Genomic DNA, 22877 nt, shown 5'->3' on the forward strand with positions numbered 1-22877 from the left:
TCACGAGCTCGTCGCCAAGCTCTGCAGGTTAACCAGCTCAGCATAGCGCCCATTCTTCCTCATCAGCTCCTGGTGGCTCCCGGACTCGGCGACACGGCCCTGATCAAACACGTAAATGACATCGGCCCTCTGAATCGTGCTCAGGCGATGCGCGACCGCAATCGTCGTGCGTCCCGCGGCAGCCTTATCCAGAGCCTCTTGCACGACGGACTCGGATTCGGAGTCGAGGGCAGACGTGGCTTCGTCCAGGAGCAGGATCTTGGGCTTGCGGATCAGGGCGCGGGCAATGGCTATGCGCTGCTTCTGGCCGCCGGAGAGCAGGCCGCCCTTGCTGCCGACAAAGGTGTTGAACCCGTCCGGGAGCGAGACGATGAAGTCGTAAATGTTGGCCTCGCGGCAGACGTGTTCCAGTTGTTCGTCTGAAACGTCCTCCTTGGTCGTGCCGAGAAGAATGTTCTCCCTGATTGTGCCCGAGTACAGCGTCGGCTCTTGGCTCACCAGTGAGACAAAAGATCGATAGTTGCGAACGTTTAGGGTACTGATGTCCTTCCCATCGACAAAGACTCCGCCAGACAGGGGATCATAGAAGCGCTCCAGCAATGAAACAGTCGTGCTCTTGCCACATCCAGAGGCGCCGACCAGGGCGACGTACTGGCCGGGCTTGATAGACAGAGAGAGGCCCCTGAGCACAGGCTGATCCGGCCGTGTAGGATAGCGAAAATGGACGTCTCGGAACTCGACGGTGCCTTGGATATCACTGGCATTTAGGAACTGACCGTCCTGTGACCAGGCATCAATCTTTGGCGTCCTGTCAAAGAGCTTCTTCAGCGCCAGCGCCGACGCGTGAGCCTTGCCCATATCAGGCGCAAGCGAGAAGATGCCTCCCGCTGACTGCGCACTGTAGATGATGCCCATGAAACAGACGAAGAAGGTGAACAAATCGTACTCTCTGGTGGCGAGCAAGGTGCCGCCGTACCAGAATCCGAGGCCGAAACAGAGGAATGTAGCACCCTGGGCTGCGCCATAGACAGCGCTCGATGAAAGAACTGACTTTAAGCCCTTTCGCCGTTGCGTTGCAATGTCCTCGCGATAGATGCGCATAATGTCCTGCTCACGCGTAAGGGATGCAACGGTACGGATGGCTGAGATGGCCTCGGATGCATACGCCGCAGAAGCCGCGTACGCCTCCTTTGCCCTGTTCTGGAACCGGAGGAGCAAGTAGAACCGGAAGAATCCACAGGCTAACAGTACCGGGATTGTCGCCGTACAAACAAGTGACAATTTCCATCCGATAGCCAAGCCCATGATCATCGAAGAAAAGAGGGTCGACAATGTCAACAGAATGGTCCCCAGAGCAGAGCCGCTAAGGCCTCCGATGTTATTGGCTTCGGTTGACAAGAATGCCGTCAACATGCCCGCTGAGTTCTCTTTCCTGTCGTAAAACGAGATATCCTGGCGGAGAAACGTCCTGAAAGTTTGGTCCCTGATACGATGGATTAAATGCTCAGAGCATGACGCAAGTGCGATTCCTTGCCCAGAGTAGCTGATGAGTGTGCCACCAGCCAGGACGATGAACATGAGAGCCCAGAAGTATGCGTTGTGTCGAATATGCTCGATATCAGCATTCGGGAGGAGAGCATCTGTCAGAGTGATGATCTCCTTGGCAAAGAAAACTGTATGGATGTTTAGTGAGAATGCTCAAGGACGGGGCTGTCATAGGCCAGAAGGGGGGAGAGGGAGGATACACCTACCAGCAGAGATGGGATTGGCACCGCCGCAGAGAATGGAAAAGAAGAGGCCGGACAACATGCGCTTCCACTCGTTGCGGTTGAACTTTGCGATGAAGACAATCAGAGCCCAGATGCTGTACTTGGCCTCCTTTTCCGCTGCGCGAGCCCGCAGCGCAATGCTAGAGGCCGACTTCTGCGTCGGAGATCGGCCGAGGTTATTCTCGCTGTCATTCTCGGCACCGAAGATCTCACTATCCTCCACTTTTGACTGTCTCTTGACCAAAGCTTCCTGATGCTCGTCGATGGCCTCCTGTTCCTCACGCGATAGATCTCGGGCGGCGGCGATGTCCTGAGCTGATACCAGCTTATAGTAGGCGCCCCCTTTCTCTACCAGCTCGTCGTGGGATCCTTGCTCTACAATGCGGCCTTCGGCCATGACAACAATGTTGTGTGCGTCCTTGATGGTTGACAGCCTATGGGCAATGGCGATGGTAGTCCGGCCAGCAGAAGCAGCCTCTAGCGCCGCCTGGACGATGGCCTCGGACTTTGTATCCAGGGCCGATGTTGCCTCATCGAGCAGAAGAACTACACGCATGTTAGCACTCACAATCCATGTCATCACGAGAGGGAAACGAAGAAACGGGTCGAATCTGTGACTGACTTTTTGGGTCGCTAACAATGGCGCGAGCAATAGCAATACGTTGTTTCTGCCCACCGGAGAGAAGGAAGCCACGGTCGCCAACATTGGTCTCGTAGCCCTCTGAGAGAGCAGAGATGAAATCGTGGGCATTCGACTTCTTCGCGGCCGCAATAACCAGCTCACGCTGCTTCTCTTCGCTTTCGCTGTCAAACTCGGTCCCGACCAGGCCGTAACGGATATTCTCGAAAATCGATGTGCCAAACAGCGCAGGCTCTTGGCTAACCAGGGAGATTTGACGGCGAAGCCAGCGTAGATTCAGCTTGGAGATGTCGCGTCCGTCGAGATACACAGTACCCGCCACGGGGCTGTAGAACCGCTCAATAAGGCCGACGATTGTGCTCTTGCCGGATCCAGACGCTCCAACCAGGGCGGTTGTCTTTCCGGCAGGGATGTCGAGAGTAACGTCCTCCATCACAACAGCGCCGGGACGGGACGGGTAGATGTGTTTGACATGTTCTAACCGGATGCTCCCCTGGACGTTATCAATGGTGTCACCCTCTTCGCTTGTTGGATTGATCGGAGAAACGCGGTCAATCGTGTCGAAGAGCTTGGATGCAGCGCTAACAGCCGCGGCAAAGGACTGGAAGTTGGGCGCGATGCTGCCCATGTTGAAGGCGCCCATGATGACCGTCATCATGACGATGAGGACATGGTTGAGAGACATCTCGCCGCGAAGGAGAAAGGCACTGCCTTGCCAGAACGCCAGCGCATAGCTCATGTAGAGCAGAAACATGATGCCGCCGAGCATGAGTCCAACGGCGGCCTTAAGTCTGAAGCCATGGTACTCGGCCTTTTTCAAGTGCTGGTCGTACTGGTCGGATAGCCTCTCCTGGGACCCAAACGCAACGGCAGTCCGCACGGAGCTGAGGACCTCGTCGGCCAGACTCCCACCAAGCGCAAAGGATATGATGGACTGTGTGCTGCTCTTGACCATGTAGCCCGAAAAAATGGAGCCGTTGATGAGGATTGCGAAAATGACACTCGCGAGGATCAGCGTCAGCTTCCAATACGTGGCAAAGGCGATAACAAAGGCAGTTATAAAGGTCGAAATGGCCCCTATGGTTACCGACACTTTCTCGGAGATGCCGTCTTGAATGGTGTTGGTGTCGGAAGTGATGTGAGTTACAATCTCTCCGGTACCGATTTTGTCAAAGAAGCCAATGTTCTGACTTAGGCAGCTTTCGAGATAATGCTCTCGGATCCTGGTAGAGATGTTCTCGCCCACATGAATGAATCCCACCGTGGCGATGTAAGTGACGACGAACTGGCCGATGGCGAGATACACAAAGTAGAGGACGTATTTGGCAAGCTCGGAGCTGAGTTCGCCCTTGTCGATCAGACCTACGGTGAACTTGGAAAAGGTTTGTTGAAGGCCACCAAAAAGCAGTGTCATAAGGGGGAGGGCGGCGCCGTTGCCGATGGAGCAGATGGACGCAATGATCATGATGAAGATGTCGAGACCAGTGGTGTATCGGTAAAGTGCAGCAACGCCCTTGTTCAGGTTGGGGGTCAGGGCCTGGCGCTTCAGGATCTCGGCTTCGTTGTCGGGCAGATGTCGAAATGGCTCTTCAGGATCCTCCTTGACCTCTGGCACCTTGGGTGCCTTCTTCTTCTTCTTTTCCTTTTTGGCCTTCTTTTTCTCCCCTTTGGTGTTGGGGTCAGGCTCAGTGCTGGCCTGAGGATCTGACTCTTCGGCATCTTGAGTATTAGACTCTGCTTTCTCGGGGTCTGCCTTTTCGAGATCTTGCTTTTGGGAATCCGCTTCTTCGACATCCGATTTTTCGAGCAATGCTTTCTCGGGATCTGACGTCTGGGCCACTAAGTTCTCAGCATCTTCCTCCTCAGGCTTTGGCTTCTCGACGTCTGCCTTCTCGGCATCTTCTTTCTGGCCATCTGGCTTTGCGAGATCTGCTTTGCCGTCGTCCACTTCCTCAGTTTTGCTTTGTTCGGGCCCTGCTGAGTCTTGAACCGTGCCCCTTGGCTCCGTTTTCCCAGGTTCAACAGACTCAGTCTCGGTCAGAGCATCCTTTGCGACACCCGAGTTATCGGCATTGCTGGAGTCGCCAGGGCTCGAGTGCTCGGGGGTCACGCCCTCGGCTGGCTTCTCCTCTTTTTCAGCGGCCATGATGGCGGCCGAGGTGAGGTCGCCAAAAGGCGATGGACTGCCGTGTTCGATGCAGCAATCGGGCGTCTAATCGGTGTTGCTGGTCGTCAGATTGAATAGCATGCCCGTATGTTCAAGTATGTCTGCAGCGCAACGCAAGCAATCAACAGCAATCAGGCCATTCGATAAGCAGGAGCAGAAGCAGAAGCAGAAGCGCAGTGTAGATGCAGATGTAAGGAGGGACGAGGCAGCAAGAGGCGAGATGCATATCTGGCCCTGTCCTCCATGTACATGCAACTAGTAGTATTCCTGTGGCCTTCCAATAGAAATCATCAGCACGTCAGTAGGTACACATGTAGGTGTGTCTCGGTCGATGTAGGAGGCAGTAGTAATACCGGCTGTCAGAAAGGAAACGCCCGTCATGAGGACGAGCCGCCCAGACACGCTCCTCGACAGAGAGCACGCGTCCTTCGTACAGGTACAGTGGCTGCGGCTCCCTAGCAAAGATGGACATGCTCCCATTGCCGCGTTTGTCCTCCCCTTTGGGGGGCGGGGATTCGAGGCTTTGAGATTCTCTCAAGCAGGGGTGAGGGCACATTCCAGCCCAGCTGTCATACAAAGGTCTGATGTACATTCAACCAGGCTGGGCCGAACCATGCAGTTGTGCCGCTTCGCCCGGGAATGCGCACTGTGCGTCACTACGGGCGGTTGGCCGCGGGTACGTTACCCCTGCCCACGGTTTCTTTTTGTTCTATCGATCATTCAATTCCTGGTTTCTTTGTTTGCCGTCCTTGATTTGGCAGACAATAAATCAGGTATTAGCAGATGGTTCGCTACTTTGCAGTATCTGTATTGCAAGGCACTTCCATCTCCGAAGCTCAGGAGACATGACATGCAAGTCCACGGCCACGCCTAAGACACTGGGCGCTGTAGCCCACTCTGACCTGCCACTCACAGCGTTGGCCTTGAGACATACGGGGATCGATGAGATTCCCTAACCAAGACATTGTTCGTAGTACCACTTGTACTATGACTTGAGTCGGACTCGTTGAGCTCTTCCGCTGCGCCCATCTCATCCTTGCTCTCTCTTTCACTCAATGCTGCTGTAGGCGACTCTCGCATCGGTCCGCGGCTTCGACGCAAGCAGTCACTCGTAATATCAGGCTGCAGGACCGCCACATATTGCCCTTTTGGGACGATTGAAGCTGAAGGACAGTCAGCCAACTGACAGCCCGATGCCTTGGCGCGCTTCTATTGCCGGGGACGTCAAATCCAACAACTTGCCGACCTCGGATGGGCTTGAAGCCAGCAACAAGCAATGAAAAGCCTTGACTATCTTGATTCTGCCGGCATCTTCATTCCGCTTCCTCAAGCCAGTGCCTTGAAGTTTTCACCATGTTCTGCAGCCATGCTGTCGTTTCTTTCCGTTGCTTTTGGCTCGAGTTTCTCCCTCGGCACATCTTGGATTAAGCTTGTCTTAGCGCGCACCGCATCGACTAATATCTTCCATGGCTGACTCATCCACACTCTCCGGTATTACGGCTGGCATCGTGCTGCGCGCACTGTACGGCTGGTTGGCCTCGGCCGCAACTGTCAAAGTCCATCCTCTTTGGCTTCTCCTTCACCGTGTCGGTCCCTGAGGATGCTATGCTGCAGCACCAGCAGCTTAGAATGAAGACGCTGAGGGGGGTTTGAGTCCAGCCGGGCCCCGTTCTTAACAGGTGCCTTTCAAGAGGCCGCGAGCCAGAGTGTTGATACACTTCTGAAGAATTACCTGTGATGATTGTGGGTGTTGGGATTCATCCCAAGTACTCGAGCAGATTGTGTCAATTTGATCGGACATCACTAGACATAATGTTCGGCATACGGCTTTCCGAGGTGAACCTACAGCAAAGGATCTTAGATCTAGAGCACGAAATTGTCTTCCCGTCCCTTGGGTCGCAATCTTCTCCCACCATTACTCACGCAGCAACATGGAGAGACAAGGCAATCCCTTAATCATGTTAGTAGCTGGCCCATCAATTCTACTTCCGTTTGCCCCAAAAAGAGTGCAAGTTCCATTGTGCGACTGATTCCAGGGTAGTCCACACCGCACGTTTTCACCGAGGAACCAACTAGGAATACAGGCCGGTCAACAGCCAATCAGAAGCTCAGCAACACGCCTTCAGCTGGCCGAGCCAATCTGCCATATCCTCCTTCTAACGACTTCCACCTTAGGCAGTCTTTGCCACCACCAGAGCGAACCACTCACGGCAATCAGGACATCGTGTCCTTTCTTCTCACCCGTGAGTCAGGTTTGAACTTCAACTTCTCGTCCATCTCAACCTTCTTTCCTCTGACCTTTCATCGCGGCAGAGCATCAATTCAGAGGCATCACGCATTGCGTCATGGCGCTGTAAATCTACAATATCTACAATCTCTCAACGTACACGCCTGAATATCTTCAAAAGGTCATCAACAAACGCATACCCAAACGCTCTTCGGCCTAATTTCACCGAAAAGCCACCATGCTTCTCCAAAACCTGTCCCTCATCCTCACTCTCCCCCTTCTCGCCCTCTCCGCCCGCCCCAAGAACGCAATCCTCCTCTCCGGAGTCCGCTCTCTCACCCTCCGCGGCAACGGCGCAAAGACAACGTCCCGCCGTGTCGCCCCGATCCCCCAGCTCAAATGCGTCTCCTCAAAGGCCGTCTGCGACCTCTTCCCCATCGATGTCATGCGCTGCACAAACCAGGGATCCTCATACGGCTCCGAAGACATCGAATGGAGCTGCACCGCTTCCCTACCGGAAGAGTTCAAGCTTGGCAGCACAGAGGTCATCTGCGAGGGTTACTCTTCCCCTGATGACCCCTATGTCCTCAAGGGTAGCTGTGGCGTCGAGTATAGGCTCCTACTCACCGATAAAGGCGAGCAGCGGTATCCCGACGTTGCGAACAGTGGCCGCTGGTTCAGCAATGGAGAGGGAGGCACGGATTGGGGCGGCTGGCTCTTTGCATTCATTTTCCTCACCGTCCTCGGCTGGATCCTCTATTCAGCGTGGCGCAACGGCGCCACCGGACGGAACAGAGTCCCTGGCGGAGGAGGTAACGGAGGAGGATGGGGAGGAGGCGGCGGCGGCGGCGGTTGGGGTCCGGGTTGGGGTCCTGGAAACGATCCACCCCCGCCCTATCCCGGGACGAAACCTGATCAAGCGCAGCAAGGATGGAGGCCTGGATTCTGGACCGGGCTGGCTGGGGGAGCAGCCGCTGCATACCTAGCGGGAAATCGAAACAATCGGCGGGAAGAGCGGTACCCATCACAAGGATGGGGAGCTGGACCCTCTTCGAGATCCTTTTCGTCTGGTTCGGGCTCAAGCTCTGCTTCCAACTCGTCGCGATACGAAAGCACGGGGTTTGGGTCAACACGGCGGAGATAAGCAGACCTGAGCAATATCAGTGTTCAGATGGAGGCACCAAATGCAAGTCAGTTGATACATAACACAAGCAGCACACAGGATATCCATCTTTACTGGTCGGAAGTGGCGCCTAGCTTACGGTCTCTCTTGTTCAACTCAGTCATTACCCCATAAGCCTCATGTTCCCACGTGTATTATGCGCCCTTAGTGTCAGCTACACAGTGATTGGCTCACCCAGGCGTCTGCGACCTACAGCCCACGGTTGAATGAACCATCTATTCCACTGCCGTTTGGGAATTACAGGAGCTCTACTCCGTACTGGATCACCTTTTGTACTCACTGGATCCGGGTTATGCATTGCGCTCAGGGGTGGTATGAGATATGTTTCGCTTAGAGTGGCTGAAATGCTGCCCTTTACCCCGCTTACAGGAGCAATTGCTCAGGGTGAATCAAGAAGGTCACTCCAGCTCTCGATGCAGGCGGTCTCGTTCAACATTCTCTGGCGGTGAGTGATGCGAAGGCTTGCAGCTGTGGCCGGGCTGGAGAACCTGTCACGACTCTCGCTACCCTTGCGATATCAGCCCGATGTGTTACCCAAAGGGCATCAAGTCTCAAAAAGCGGGCGGTGCGGGAGGCAACTTATTCCACAGCTCGATCCCGTCGATCTCGTGCTTAGTGCGGACGCTTTGCTCCTCGGACCGCCGCAGATACTATTGGGAGAAAAAGCCACAACTTGGAAGCTGGCCATTGAGAGGCGCCGAGGCGGACGATTAGCTCCAAGCGCCGTGAGAGTGGCAGAACAAATTGCAGAGCCTGGGCTACACGTGCGTGGTGCAGCTCCGGAAGGCGGCAACGAAGGAAAGACATGACGTTGGGCTGGTTCGCTGGGGCCGCAATCAGGGAAAGATGTTGGTCGGGATGCGGCTCTGGAGAGAAAGGTGAATATTTGAGGCGGCGCCCCCCTCGCGCCTCCATTCACTGGTGTTGCATCCAGAAGCTGCATCATATTCCTTGCTCGTCTTTTGGTATTTGAATGTATTACGACACGGAAACAATTGCCAGGCATTGTCCAAGAGTTTGCTAAACAATTGGCTTCGTCGATCTCTTTTCGACCAAACAGACTCGAGGTACTCGATCAAGCAAGAACGGACCGCTCAAATGACAAAGAGAGTCCGCTCTGATCGCCGGCCGCTTGATGCCCGGTCCGGGTCACTCATGAGCGCAGATGCTCTAGAGAATCGGCCTCGGTACGAAGAGGCCAGTCGTCAGTTCGCACAAGGGATCCCCCAAATGGCGTGGGGCTTGGGACAGCGGCCCTGGATACCGTGGTTTCGCTCACCACGTAATACGGGGCTACAAGGCAACAGTAACGCACATTCGGCGGATGATGATAGCGACGCCATAGCTACGGACTCTTCTTCGACTGAATGTGAGTCGGATCGCAACTCCGAGTCTGCAAGTTCAGCAAATCAGAACCCTTCAATGTACGACAATGATGCCTACTTTGATGCTCTCTATATCGCCACGGCCACGGCCACGTCCCCCTGGTCGCCGAGTGAGCAGACGGGTTCTCCAGCCTCTTCTGCTCCTCCCAACGCCGAGTTCGACCACTCATACGATCTCGGAACATTGGCATTGAGGCTTCTCTGGCAAAACCAGATCCAGGAGCTGCGTTACCGGCGGGCAGCGCAGATTCGGGACCAAGACCAAGCAAGAGTTCCCGAGCACAACTTCACACAGCCGGTCGAGCGAAGAGAGCCTAGGCAATCCGACATGGTAGACGGCGAAAGGTTGAATCGGATTATGAGTGATTTGGGTAAGCTGGGGACTCGGCTGCGTGAGGATGCTAGGAAGCAGCTGGATGTCATTAGCGACGATAACGCAGCGCTTCCTCTGTGCTTGTGACGGCCTTGAGGTCATATTTTGTCCTGTTTTATGTCGCATCTCATTCGTTGTTTTTACTGTTTATGGGCAACCTCCTTTCTGCACAAGGTTTGCTGGGCTCAGGAATGGACATATTGGGCGTTATCATTAGAAGGACACTGGACTGGACTGGTATCAAGGGCTTTTTGAAGGACATACTGCGACTTCTCGGGATCGGGAAGGGGAATGAAGAAGTTGGGCCACTTCGATAAGTGGACATGGTAATACCTCTGGGGGTAAGGTGAGATGAAATAGAGCGACTTAGTGATAGTGCTACGAAGCAACGAGGTGGTAATTAACACGGTAACTAATTTGGTGTCACGGCTAGTCGTCCTCGATCAGCCAGATGATGATGAAGCGGGAGCAAAGTCTCCGTAGCAAGTGGACACACACCTCGATCCAGCGGGTGCTAGCAAACCGCTTAAAACCTGGAGTTGTAAGTCTATAAAGCTAGGCGCGAAGCTGTCAAGGCTTGTTTGTCTGATGACGGTCCTGTGAGGCTCCTCGGCAGATGCTCCGTGGGGTGGCTTTGCGTGCCGCTACTATCTTTGCAGACCTTTCTTGGCTCCCGAAGGAGGCTTGGGTGCTTAATGGCGACCCGATGCTCTAAAACCTGTGGCGGTTCGGGGTGCCTCCCGAGCTCAGTGCTGATGGAATGGAGTTGGAGACTCAGTTATTCGATTTTGGGGGGAGTGGGCGCTGCAAGATGCAACTGCTTGCTGCTATCTGGACTCGTCAAGTCTTGGTACATGCATATGCACAGATTTGCACTACTTCGATAAGCTACCTTATAGCAGCCCATTCCGGGGCCTCACTCAATCAGATGCCACCACCAACCGACCGGTCCATCCAAATATATACCCTGCATGCCTTCGTACTCCATAGCGGCCTGAGGAAGGATAAAAAAAAAAAAAAGTTCGTTGGATCGGCGCGCCCATGGGATTTTGCAAACCTGCTGAGCGACAGCGATCCGTGCACCTTGCGGCGGTTGTGGAACGGCGATGGCAGCAAATCCGGTGAAGGCTGCCAGGCTGGTGTCCGAGTCGGCCAGAGAGCGCGAGACGTTTGAGTAGGGACCCTTTCTTCACCATCTCCGCTTGCCTTGCTTCTGTCCTGTCCTCTTCATCGCCGTCACAGCTGAAGCCCGACGTTAACCCGCTCCCCCGTGTCTCGCCCGCAGGTACTCCTCGTCGCTGCTCCGTGCCGTCAGGCTCAACGAGACCGGCAAGCCCACGCCCTCCTGCGAGCTCGCAGCCGCCGACGATGTCATCCTCACGGGCCTCGCCCAGCTGGGGGCGCTGCAGACGGGCACCGACCGGGCCCTCATCTCGCTGTTCGACGCCCACCGCCAGTGTATCGTGGCCGAGGCAACGCCCACCCAGCGCCTGTATCCGTCCCTCAGGAGCGACGACTGTGACCGGCCGCTCTGGCTCTGCGGCACTGCCATCCCTCGCACCCACGGCTTCTGCGAGCTGACCCTCCTTGGCGACAAGGCCCTCGACGCCCCCGGCGGCGAGACGCCCAACCAGCTTCCCCTGACCATCGCCTACGACCTTGTCCACGACCCTCGCTTCTCGTCCAAGACCTTCTGCCAGCTGGGCCCCTCGGCTCGCTTCTACGCCGCCGTCCCGATTCGAACTCGACGCGGAATTAATATCGGCGTTTACTGTGTTATTGACGAGACGCCCAACAAGGCCTGGACCGATGGTCATTCTCAGCGACTGCGGGACATATCCTGGGCCATCATGGACCATCTCGAGGCGCAGAGACTCAAAGGCGTGCACAAGCGGGACGTAAGGATGAACAGGGGCCTGGGATCGTTTATCGAGGGAAAGCCCACAATATTCGGCTGGCAGAAGACTTCAGATGATACCGACCCGGCCGATAACGACGCACAGCCAGACGACGAGCTCAGTCACCGGCAACAATTTCTCCGACGGCAACATGAAGAGGCGCTCGAAGATGAGCTCGCGGCTAATCTGTCACCAACGACTCGAATAGCTGACCCGCTGGGCACGACGCCCCTAGGAAACGCAGCCACCCCAAACCCAATCCCGATTCCGAATAACGATGCATTTCTTGGCCGTGATCGACGTGCGCTCTCTGCTGCCAGCTCGGAAACCACGCCACCCGCATTCAAACCCATGGCTGCTCTGACGGAAGACGAAAGCTCCATTGTCATCCTTTCGAAAGCTGCCAACATTGTCAGAGAGTCGATCGAGGTGGAGGCCTGCCTGTTTTTCGAGGCTCCAATCCAGCCATACCTGTCTCCGGCGCAGAGCAGCTCCACGACCGATGAGGGAAGCGACTCGTCCACCCTGAGCAGTAGCGACGAAGATGAAGATGTGAGGCGGCCGAGGAAGCCTTCGCCGCAGTGCAGGATCCTCGGCTACTCTACGTCAAAGTCGTCTAGCATCAATGGGACCGCTCCCAGTCTGTCCTGGGTGAATCTCACAGACAAGTTCCTCTCCAAGCTTCTTCGACGGTATCCCAGGGGCCAGATATTCAACTTTGGAGCCGATGGAGAGTTGCAACCGGACGCTGCTGAAGAAGAGCAGCCCTGCCAGTCGCTCGACACTCTGGCAAACGGCTCTTCGTTGCCCAGTAGAGGATCGGAGGTCAATCTATTATCACCGCGTGGCAAGCCGCGAACGAAATCCTCTACACGGCGGCTCGAGGGAAAGGCTCTTGCCAAGGCCTTTCCGGGATCTCGGAGTGTATGCTTCGTACCAATCTGGGACCCGAGGAAAGATCGATGGTATGCCGGCGGATTCATCTGCACCAAGGATGTCGCTCGAAACTTTTCTCTTGAGCAGGAATTAAGCTATCTGAGGGCTCTGGGAATGCTTGCCATGTCCGAGATCCTGCGGTACAAAGACCTCCGAGCCGACAAGGCCAAGACGGACGCGCTTGGCTCCCTCTCGCACGAGCTCCGTTCTCCGCTGCACGGGATCCTGCTCAACGCCGAGTTGCTGATTGACACCAAGCTCGACATTTTCCAGGGCAACGTTGCACACACGATTGAGACCTGCTCCCGCACGCTTCTCGACACGGTGGATCACCTTCTAGAGTACTCTCGGATCAATCATCTGTCTGGACGAGACGACAGGGCTCTCAGCTTGGCGTCCAACGGCCCTGATCTGGGTCAGTTTGGCAAGAAGTCCTTACTGCGCGACTCGCAACTCGACTACATCGTCGAGGAAGTCGTCGAGAGCGTCTTTGCTGGCTTCAACTTCTTGCATTTGTCTGTCAAGCAGCTCTCTGACCATCAACGCGGCTCGATCAACAGTGATGTGAATGCCAATCACCATTCGGACTCGCTGCAAGCCATGGACCAGCTTGAGCCTTGGATGACGAAGAACGGGGAGCTCAGATGGAGCTTTGACGATGTCTTGATCATCCTATCCATGGACGCGCGGTGCAACTGGGCGTATTGCGTGGATGTCGGGGCCATTCGCCGAATCGTCATGAACATCTTTGGCAATGCCTTGAAGCACACCAAACGTGGCACGATCACAGTATCGCTTACGCAAGAAATGGCCCGTCTCAGGGGCCGGAAGAAGGAGCGCGTCGTCAGGTTCACGGTGGAAGACACCGGCAAAGGCATTGGCGCGGATTTCCTCAAGCATGGGCTTTTCCGTCCTTTCTGCCAAGAAGATCCATTGTCGCCGGGCGCAGGATTGGGGCTCAGCCTCGTGCAGCAGATCACGTCTCATTTGCAGGGTGACGTTTCGATACGGAGTGAGCTGGGCGTCGGGACGGTCGCCTGTGTCACTCTGCCGTTGGAGCAACTGCCGCTGTCTTCGGGGGTGGCCCCTACAATCTCAGATGAAGAAGAGAAGGCGTTCAAGGAGCAAGTGGAAGATCTCAAGGGCCTGCGTGTGCGAATCCCCATGGCAAATCCTGGCTGGCGCAAGGCCGTGGTCAACATCTGTCGCGAATGGCTACACATGGAAGTAATTCCCGACACGCCTGATACAGCCGTCACACCGGATCTTGTGCTGTGGTCTCATATGGACTTGGCGCGGTTGAGCGAAGACTTTGAAACGTTTGACAAGACACCCAATGTTGTCGTGTGCTCGAACGCGCTGGTGGCCTATCGCCAGTCACATGTTTTCAAGAAGGCTGGTTCACCCGCCATCTTTGAGTTCATATCTCAACCGTGAGTGCTTAAAACCCCAGAGTGCTTCTTCTTTCCATTCGTTGGCTCACATATCCCAAATCTTCAGGACCGGCCCGCGTAAACTTGCCAGGACTCTGCATTCGGCATACACTCGATGGATGAGCAGCTCCAACTCGCCCACAGCATCCACCTCGGTTCCGATGGTGGCAAAGCGACCAAAAGGACCCAAGAGAACGCCGAGTACTTTCTCGTCCGCCCATATTCTCAGGCCACCCTTGAGCAGACCGGCAACTGCCATCTCTGGATGCAGCACTCCGTTCTGGACGAGCGAAGCCGGCACGCCGGCGTCGCCTGGCCCGAAAGCCGAATCGCCTTCAAAGATTCTCGGAGAGTCGTTGACCCTACGAGATAAACCCGAGGCACCACAGCTCAAGTTTTTGCTCGTTGATGACAATTACATCAACCTGAAAGTGCTCTCGACCTACATGAGGAAGCGCAACGTTGCCTTCAAAGAAGCCAAGAATGGCCAAGAAGCCGTGGATTGCTTCCTCGCACATCCTGGCGCGTACGCCTGCATTCTCATGGACATCTCCATGCCTGTCATGGACGGGTTTGAGGCTACGAGACAGATTCGGGTCCACGAAGCACAAATGGGGCTGACGCCCGTTCCCATCATTGCCCTTTCGGGGCTGGCTACTGAAGATGCCCAGCAAGAGGCTTTTGGCAGCGGAATGGATGTGTTCCTTACCAAGCCGGTCAAGCTGGGGGCCCTGGGCAGCCTCCTCGAGTCTCACGGGATCCTCAACACTGGTTGAAAGACCAAGGCTTTGTTTACACTGGTTAACTCATGCGTTCTCTGGAGATGTAGATGAGGGTATCTGGCTGAAGCTGGGAAGGAGATGTCGGCACGGAAAGCACTTGCTGTGAAAGGTATCGCCTCTCACCTACGAGGCGTCTTTGGGAATATGCTGGACATTGTGTCTAGCGCGCGGCCGGCAGACTTGGTGCACTGAGTATGCTATTTTGGTCTCCCACCACCCGCCCCTGGTCGAGTCCAAATGACAACCCACCAGCCTCGGCTGCCACGAGTCCAGGGACTCGTTGCTGCCGTCGGCCATCAAGCAAGAAACAGCACGGAGGTGAAATGGGATGGGCCCACGGAACGTCCACGACGCCATGCGGAATAGGGTTCGTGGGATTGAGCTGGACAAGTACTGGCTCAAGGGTAAAACTAGCATCGATATGATGGACGGTGGTGGCTTCGGCAAACATGGAATCTGGGGATCTAGTGATGGCGTAGCTTTTAGGCGGACTACGTGGGCAATGGAGTATGGCCATAGCGAATCTGTATGCTCACAACAGAATATTGTGACTCTATGCTTTTATTATTTGAAGCCTTCTTCTTTTTGTTGGGTCGTGCGTATGTTATTACAATGGTTGATTAGAATCAAATCCTAGGTAATAAAGGGGGTTTGTTCCGAAATAACGGTTCCATGGACGGTAAGAAAATAGCGTGAAAAGGGGGGGTTTTGGAGCTACTATGAATGATCTGCCGGGCGTGTGGTTGCGTGCGTAATGCTTATTTCCCCTTAGGCTGACCTCTGTCAAAGCAATCTCTTAGAGTGCCTACCTACCCACCCGTAGAATGTTCTTTCGGGCTTACTTGTCTGTCCTTGCAGCTTTTTTTCTTCTTCTTTCTTGTGAGATCTGGTTGCGACGTTGGATCGGGGTTGTTGGGGCTTTGATCCACTTCCATCGGATGCCGGACTGAAGAGGGCTGTAAATAGATTTTGTCGGGGTTTGTTGCATTGACTATTTGTTGTATGTCATCTGGCAATGTTTCTTGGGTGCAGTAAGTTGGATCTGCATATGATCTGTGAAGGGGAGACCGTGTTGAAAGAGGGTGTGATTGGCGGTGTTGAGGACTCGTTGGGTAGGTGTGCGATGCTACGTCTATCTGTCGGCTTCTTTTCTCTTTCATTTTCCTTTTCTTTCGCTTTCACAAGCTTCACTGTATAGCAAGCAATTCCGTTTGGAATATGCCATCATTTTGAAAAAATGAACAACGTGACTGCCTTCTTGTTTGGGTAAGTGAAGGTTGTCTGGAACGGTTTGGATGAAAATGTCTATTAATACCCGGCTAAGATGCTAAATATAGATCGAGCAAATTGACCCAGAAGAGGAAAATACTGGCTCAGTCTCTCGAGTCTGTGTACGGACATGGGTAACACATGGAACAGTGTCAGTAAAGCACAACTTCCATGTTTGGGAGGTGTAGGGGTTGGGGGAGTGGCTTGCTTCATGCTCTATTTGTCTGAGCGTTGAGATTGTTGGTGCCTTGGGATGATGATTTGTGTTTCTGGCCGTCAGATAACTGTGGAAGCTGTCGTCAAAAATTGGCAAGTCAAAATCGTTGATTGGGATCGATGTATATGTGATGTGAAGGATGCAGAGTCAAGACATGACGTGGGAGTCGAGTATATGCCGTTTTCCTCTAGAGTCGCAGTCTTGGAGAGGAGTAGTATGGTCTTTGCATCTGTATGAGATGGATTGTTTCACTAGCTTCAAATCTTCCCATGTACGATTTTGATTAGACCTTGACGTCCCTCATGTTCGTAGAAAGAGATGGCGGGGTACATACATGCTTTGACTTACAACGTCTGTGTTAGGCTTCCTCGGTCAGACAGTCGAGTTCGGATATGGAATCCTCATCATCTCCACTCCGTTGGTTCTTCAAGTCGGCAATCTTGAAATTGTCATCGTCAACACGTCGCTGTTTCGGGTCAAACACATCTCGTCTACTCCGGAATAGACCTGGACTACCCAGTTACAAAATCGCACATTCCGCAATGGGCATCCCCCATCATCCCTAGGGCTGTCATGATGATGAGTACCTTACAAAGTGCTACCTCCACAGTAAGATGCGTAATGTAAGATGTGGTTGATGGAATTTCATGTGGAATCTCTTGCCAATTTCCCGATTGATCTGAAAGTGGGCTTGACGTGAGCCAGGCTACCCTTGGAGGAACATGGATTCCTCGTCCGAGTTTGGCATGCTTGGAGAATTGGAGTCAGCAGCTGGTCGTAAAGCGGTAGAAGAAGAGGCTTTTGTTCGGCGTGTTTGATCGTCGTGTCAATTGATGAAGCAAAAACAAGAGTTTTGCACTAGGAGAAACACAATAGATGCTTCAGGAGGCACTTGAAACCGTCCTGATACCGCAAGTGCACAGTCTCGAGTGGTGAAGGATGAGATGCCTTACCTTGACCGACGGCCAGGTGTCTGGACGGATGACTAAGGCAGATCGCCAGCCCTCGCCCTTGTCTTCCCGAGCAGCTGTCATTGGCGCATCGGCCCGCATCTTTCTCCGCAGTGCCCTGAGGACCCACCAGCTTAGTACGGAGTAGCTCCCCAGAAGATGAACCGGTGCAGCGCTGTTCGAACTTTGGCTCCGATTCTAATTATAGGCTGATTCGAGGGAGATCCCCTGCAAATACAACACTCTCGGAACCGAATTTTAAGAACAAGAAACGGCGTTGCTGCGTGTTGCGTTTGGCAGCAGATCCTTGAGAAAAAAAGAAAGATCGGCTTCACCGTGTCAATGTCTTGAGGACTGTGGAGACGCGAGACGCAGCTGCAAAAGGACTGCGAGTTATCCGGACTTGTGCTCATCCTACGGCCACGTTTTGTGACATGGCCTGCATCTGATAGCAGCCGACGTCTTTTGCTGGTTGGCTCTCGATTGGGCGCTGAGACGCACAAGCTTCTCCAGCACGACCCGCGATTGGCACAGGCCGTGTGACAGCGGCGTTGGCCGCGCATCTCCGGGTGCATCATCCATCCTTTTCGTCCCTTTTTCTTCTTCGTCTTCTGTTCCTGCTCACAAGCAACATACATACGCAGCAGCTGCACACACCAAAACGAAGGGGCAAGTTTGTGCCCGATGAGATGCGGCGGATAGACGCCGCCGTCGGGCAGCGCTGATTGGCCACGAAGCCACAGGGGACGGCAGGGGATTGGCCAGCGAGCTGCAGCAGGGGTCGGGGCTCAGCGCTTACCCGCAAGCTCGAAATAGCAGCACGGCCACTCAGGGCCTGTGGCGACCCTCCACCTCCTCTTTTCCTGCCCTCAACTTGCGGTGCTTGGGTCGCGTCTAGGCGGATGTGACAGCATTCTCCTGCCCTGGTGCTGCTTGTGCTTTTGGTAGCACGGCGGACTAGCCAGCATCGTGCAGCGTGCAGTCGGCCGAATGGGCAAGGAACGGCGTGATGAGCGGTTCCACCGGGAAAGTCGGGGAGAGAGAGAGTGAGAGAGGAAACAGGGAAGAAAGGAAGAAAGGAACAAGAGGGGGAGGGGAAGAGGGGGGAGGGAAGCTGGAGAAGAGGAGAGAGAGACTGGAGGAGACGAAACGAAACGAGCTGACGGCTTGAAGCACAAGCAGACGGACCAGGTCACGGCGGACGAGACGACTAGCAAAGGCGGCCCTGCTGATGACGGATGCAGAGCATGCGCGGTTGTTTCGTCGTATATAGCCGCCGACGATCCCGCCCATTCGCCGTCTCCAGCCATCTACAGCACATAACATATTACATACCTAACCTTGCCTTGCTTGTGTCTCCTCTGCCTGCGTCATTTCTATTCTCGTCTCCGCAGAGTGCCACAGCATTGCTTTTTGCTGCAGGCATTCCTTATATACACGTTGGGGCCTGCATCTGTTGTACATTCCCCATTCATCATACCTACCTTGCCTTGATAACACCTTGATCTCGTATGTTATAACGCAATCTGGGGACGATACGATCCGGCTCGGCATCTCGTTGACTCACCCCACTATCCATACCTCTCTGTCTCTTCTTCTTTCTCTCTCTCTCTTATCAACACCTCTTCTCCACGCACATCTCGCCTTCTCTCCTCGATCCGGTCGTTACTCCCATCTCTCTCCATATACTCATCTCCATACCGAGTATTCGGCACCTCACAGCTGTCGCCATGATGGCTTCTCAACCTTTCCAGCACAACTCCGCCCCCAAGAGGCCGCGGCTCTCCCTCAAGATCAACACCTGCAGCTCCTCAGTCCCCAGCAGGCCCGTAAAAGGCTTCCATGTCGACCCTACCGATCGTACAGCCTGCAACACCCTCTCCAACGTCTACGCAACCGTCATCGAGAGATCCACGCCGGTACAGGCCGAGCCCCTTACAGCCATCAACACTCTGCAGAGCTTCTCCCGCAAGACGCCAGCAGAGCCTCGCGGCCCCAAGCTCAAGATCAAGACGCCATATGTCGCCGCCTTCCCACAGACACCGACCACCGAGACCTCCGCATCACCGCCGCGGAAGATGGATATTACCTTTCCCAGCACCATGACGCCGACGCCTCCCATGTCAGCGGGTGCCGTCGATTCCACCACGTCCAGCGCCTTTCCCTTCTCTCCGAGGGATCTTTCCTCCAAGACGAGAGCATATGGCGTTACCTCGCCTTGCTCGCCTGTCGAGCCCCTTCTTTCAAGACGGCACACTGCTGCGTACGCCGCTGGAGCTCCCGCTCCCTACACACACCCAAAGTCTCTCCACAGCATCCTTCGCAACTCGCCTCTTCCCCCCAGGACAGCCATCCCCGCCTCTCCCAGGCGGCAGTCCCTGAGACTGCAGGAAAAGGCCGCCAAGCGAGTCGGCTACAACAACCCGCTGACCCAGACCATCATCACCAACAAGTACACCAAGTCGCACATCGACCTCCTCGTGGAAGAGGCCTCGCCCGCGTCGCCGTCCTTCTCGCCCATTGGGGGTGACAGGGCCATCAATCTCAAGCAAGCATTCTCGCCCAACGAAATCGAGAATGGGGGCCAGACGCCGGGCCCTTTCGAGGACATGCGGCGCAAGCTCGCGGCCCTGAGTGGCGGTGCAGCGTCGTCGTCGTCGTCACCGTCGTCCCTGTCGCCGTCCGAGGCGGGCGGCATCTGCAAGCGCAAACGCAAGGAGAAGAAACGCCGGTGGGTCTGGACAATCGGCGTGGCGGACGAGGAGGAGGAGGAGGATGACGAGCGCGTCGGTGGCGCAATCGCCGCCTCGAGGGCTGAGGCTGCCTCCGCCTTTGCCTCCGCAGGGGTCAGGGGCATGGGCACGGCCACGGCCAAGGCCAAGGCGCCTCGCGACGACGGTGGAGCCGGGGCCGTGGTGCGCGCGACTGACGTCGTCCCCGACATCCAGATGGTGCCCGACACGCCGACGGCGAGCATCGAGAGCAGCGGCGCCGACTCGGCCATTGACATTGACATGTCGGACGCCAGCAGCGTCGTCTCGGAGGACCTTCAGGGCAGCATCCTCGTCGGGCCCGCGGCGAGTCTTGCGTCCGAGCTGGACGTCAAGACGCCGACGGCGCCTAGGGCGTATTCCTGCAATGGCTACAATAAGCGGAAGCGGGATACGCCTATCCCTGAGCTAGCTGAGGCGCAGGACACGCATGTCAGCGTGGACAGCTGAGTGGCTCCCCCTGCTCTCCAGGAAGAAATAGCAAAATGAGATAAAATTACGAAACAAAAGAGAAGAGAGCCTTGTATTCATAGTTGAAGTGGTGGGGATAGGTGGGATGGTCGGGCAGATGTCCAGGTTGGGAACATTGATACCTAGCAGTTGCATTCTTTTTCATTCTTGTTCTTCACCATGGCGAACAAGGCTCTGTACGTTTCCTTGAGTATGATGAGACACGAACTACTATATCATGATGGCAGCTGGAAATTGCCTGCATATGGACAAAGGCGTTTTTTTGTTAGTTCTGCGAGTTGGGTTGGGTTCTCTGTTCGTGGCTTGTTTACTATACCATTTTTTCATCTTGCATTCAATACATTAGCCCGCGCTTTCATTATCCAGAACACAATCATGGATTATGCGTTTCTCATCCTTAAGTGACCAAACCTTCGCCTGATTAAACAGCGGCCTTCACCCTTGGAAGTTCCTGTGGAAGGATGCTCGAAGTAGATTCATGCGCGAGTAGCCCAATCACGTACCTAACTGCCAGAGAAACGACTCCTATGCAAGACCTATATACAATTTTTTATTGTTTCTTTATTTTATTTTTCTCTTCATGTCCTTCCTTCATGCCGCCTTTGCGCTTTGCTGCTGCTGGTCATAGTATATTTCCTCAGCCGAGGTGATGCACTGCATGTTGGCCCCCAGCTTGTTGATGGTTTCTTGCCACTCTTCGTATTCGTCAGAGTCGAAGACGATACCGCCACCTATTGATAACAGTCAGCCTTAGTCTTGCTTACTTTTGAACTCCTACTTTTCACTCTTGTACGTGATCGTTGAAAGAGGGGGGAAAAGGGGAGAGACATCAACTAACCTGCTTGCAGATACGCCACACCGTCCTTGACCATCATGGTCCGCAGAGCGATGCACGTATCCATAGCACCCTCCACGTCTTCGCCGTTCTCATCCACTCCGCCGTACCCAAAGTATCCCACCGCGCCGGCGTACACGCCGCGCTTCTCCTTCTCCAGCTCGGCAATGAGCTCCATCGCCCGAACCTTGGGCGCGCCGGAGACGGTGCCGGCGGGGAAGATGGACCGGAATGCGTCGAACCGCGTCTGGCCCGGCCGCAGGACGCCCGAGACCTGCGAGACGAGGTGCTGGACGTGGCTGAACTTCTCCACCACCATCAGGCGGTCCACGCGGACGGTGAAGGGGTCACCCACGCGGTTGACGTCGTTGCGCGCGAGGTCGACGAGCATGACGTGCTCCGCTCGGTCCTTGAGCGAGCACCGCAGCTCGTTGGCCAGGCGCTCGTCCTCCTCTGGTGTTTGGCCTCGCTTGACGGTTCCGGCAATGGGGTGGGTGATGATCCTGCCGCCTTCGGACTTGACCAGCAGCTCGGGGGACGCGCCGACGATCTGGAAGTCCTGGCAGTCAATGTAGAACAGGTACGGCGACGGGTTGACGGTTCGGAGGTGCCGGTAGATGTTGAACGGGTGCAGGCTGGTCGGCCGGGCGAAGCGCTGCGAGGGCACCGCCTGGATAATGTCGCCGCTGACGATGTGCTCTTTTAACTTGGTGACATGGGCCTCGTAGCCTTCGCGCCCAATGTTGGACTTGTACTCCTGGCCCAGCGTGATGGGACCCTGCTCCGGCAGCGGGATCTCGGGGCTGTTGAGGACGTTTATCAGCTCGTCGATGGTTCGCTTTGCCTCGTCGTATGCCGCCTCCAGACCCGTCTCCCTGTCCTCCGGCACCTTGACGTAGCTGATGACCTTGATGATGCCGTAGAACCTGTCAAAGGCCACAATCGTATCGTATAGCATAAACAGGGACTCGGGGATCTTCAGCACATCCTTCATCGGCCGCGCCGTCTTGGGCTCAAAGTATCGCACGCAGTCGTAGCCCACGTATCCAATGGCTCCTCCCGCCATGGGAGGCAGCTTCAGGCACGGGACATGCGCAACGACGTGGGCCGCCAGCTCCTCCTCGAGCGCCGGTAGCGGATCCTTCTCCTCGCCGTATCCGGGGCCGGTGGTGAGGATCTTGCGCGGGTTGGCGCCGACGAAGCTGTACCGGCCGACCTGCTCGGTGGCCGCCGACTCGAACAGGAATGAATATGTGGAGGACGCCGAGGATGTGGACTTTGCGTGCGCGGAGACTTTGAGGTACGCGGCCGAGGGGGTGATGAGGTCGGAGGAGATTTGGCGATAGACCGGGACGAGCGTGGGCTTCTTTGCGCCGTCCTTGACGGGCTTGTTGAGGATCTCTCTGACGTCGTCGAGAGACGGGACGAAGCTTCTCTGAGGTCGCGAAAGCGAGTAGAAGAGACATGTTAGCGAATTGAGGCCATCGCGTAAAGGTAGAGAGCAGATTTGGGCAGCTCTTGGAGGGGTCGATCATCGCCTCCAAGGAGGGGGGGAAAAAAAAAAAGTTGTG

At 55.2% G+C, this 22877-nt stretch overlaps 7 protein-coding genes across 7 annotated transcripts; 4 read left to right on the forward strand and 3 right to left on the reverse strand.

The window, feature by feature from the left end:
* Positions 1-4555, reverse strand: CCMA1212_002934 (Leptomycin B resistance protein pmd1; the record flags this gene model as incomplete). Its single annotated transcript, XM_073700301.1, has 3 exons — positions 1-1673; positions 1752-2315; positions 2392-4555. 3 exons carry the CDS (start codon positions 4553-4555, stop codon positions 1-3), a joined length of 4401 nt encoding a protein of 1466 aa, XP_073561412.1.
* Positions 4556-7041: 2486 nt separating this feature from the next.
* Positions 7042-7947, forward strand: CCMA1212_002935 (Store-operated calcium entry-associated regulatory factor; the record flags this gene model as incomplete). The annotated part of the gene is made up of 1 exon (XM_073700302.1): positions 7042-7947. One exon carries the CDS (start codon positions 7042-7044, stop codon positions 7945-7947), a length of 906 nt encoding a protein of 301 aa, XP_073561413.1.
* A 1137-nt stretch (positions 7948-9084) lies between these two features.
* Positions 9085-9831, forward strand: CCMA1212_002936 (uncharacterized protein; the record flags this gene model as incomplete). Its single annotated transcript, XM_073700303.1, has 1 exon — positions 9085-9831. The coding sequence occupies one exon, from the start codon at positions 9085-9087 to the stop codon at positions 9829-9831; it is 747 nt and encodes a 248-aa protein (XP_073561410.1).
* A 1019-nt stretch (positions 9832-10850) lies between these two features.
* On the forward strand, positions 10851-14787 carry CCMA1212_002937 (Histidine kinase 4; the record flags this gene model as incomplete). Its single annotated transcript, XM_073700304.1, has 3 exons — positions 10851-10918; positions 11030-14011; positions 14079-14787. The coding sequence occupies 3 exons, from the start codon at positions 10851-10853 to the stop codon at positions 14785-14787; spliced, it is 3759 nt and encodes a 1252-aa protein (XP_073561411.1).
* Positions 14788-17160: 2373 nt separating this feature from the next.
* CCMA1212_002938 (uncharacterized protein) lies at positions 17161-17807 on the reverse strand (the record flags this gene model as incomplete). The annotated part of the gene is made up of 2 exons (XM_073700305.1): positions 17161-17347; positions 17596-17807. 2 exons carry the CDS (start codon positions 17805-17807, stop codon positions 17161-17163), a joined length of 399 nt encoding a protein of 132 aa, XP_073561408.1.
* Positions 17808-18962: 1155 nt separating this feature from the next.
* Positions 18963-20450, forward strand: CCMA1212_002939 (uncharacterized protein; the record flags this gene model as incomplete). Its single annotated transcript, XM_073700306.1, has 1 exon — positions 18963-20450. One exon carries the CDS (start codon positions 18963-18965, stop codon positions 20448-20450), a length of 1488 nt encoding a protein of 495 aa, XP_073561409.1.
* A 612-nt stretch (positions 20451-21062) lies between these two features.
* CCMA1212_002940 (Anthranilate synthase component 1) lies at positions 21063-22741 on the reverse strand (the record flags this gene model as incomplete). Its single annotated transcript, XM_073700307.1, has 2 exons — positions 21063-21202; positions 21310-22741. Coding segments are annotated over 2 exons (1572 nt in total), but the record flags the coding sequence as incomplete, so codon positions are not given.
* Between the last annotated feature and the right edge of the window lie 136 nt (positions 22742-22877).

Source organism: Trichoderma ghanense, assembly GCF_004382785.1.
Source record: "Trichoderma ghanense strain CCMA-1212 chromosome Unknown scaffold_2, whole genome shotgun sequence".
NCBI classification, from domain to species: Eukaryota; Fungi; Ascomycota; class Sordariomycetes; order Hypocreales; family Hypocreaceae; genus Trichoderma; species Trichoderma ghanense.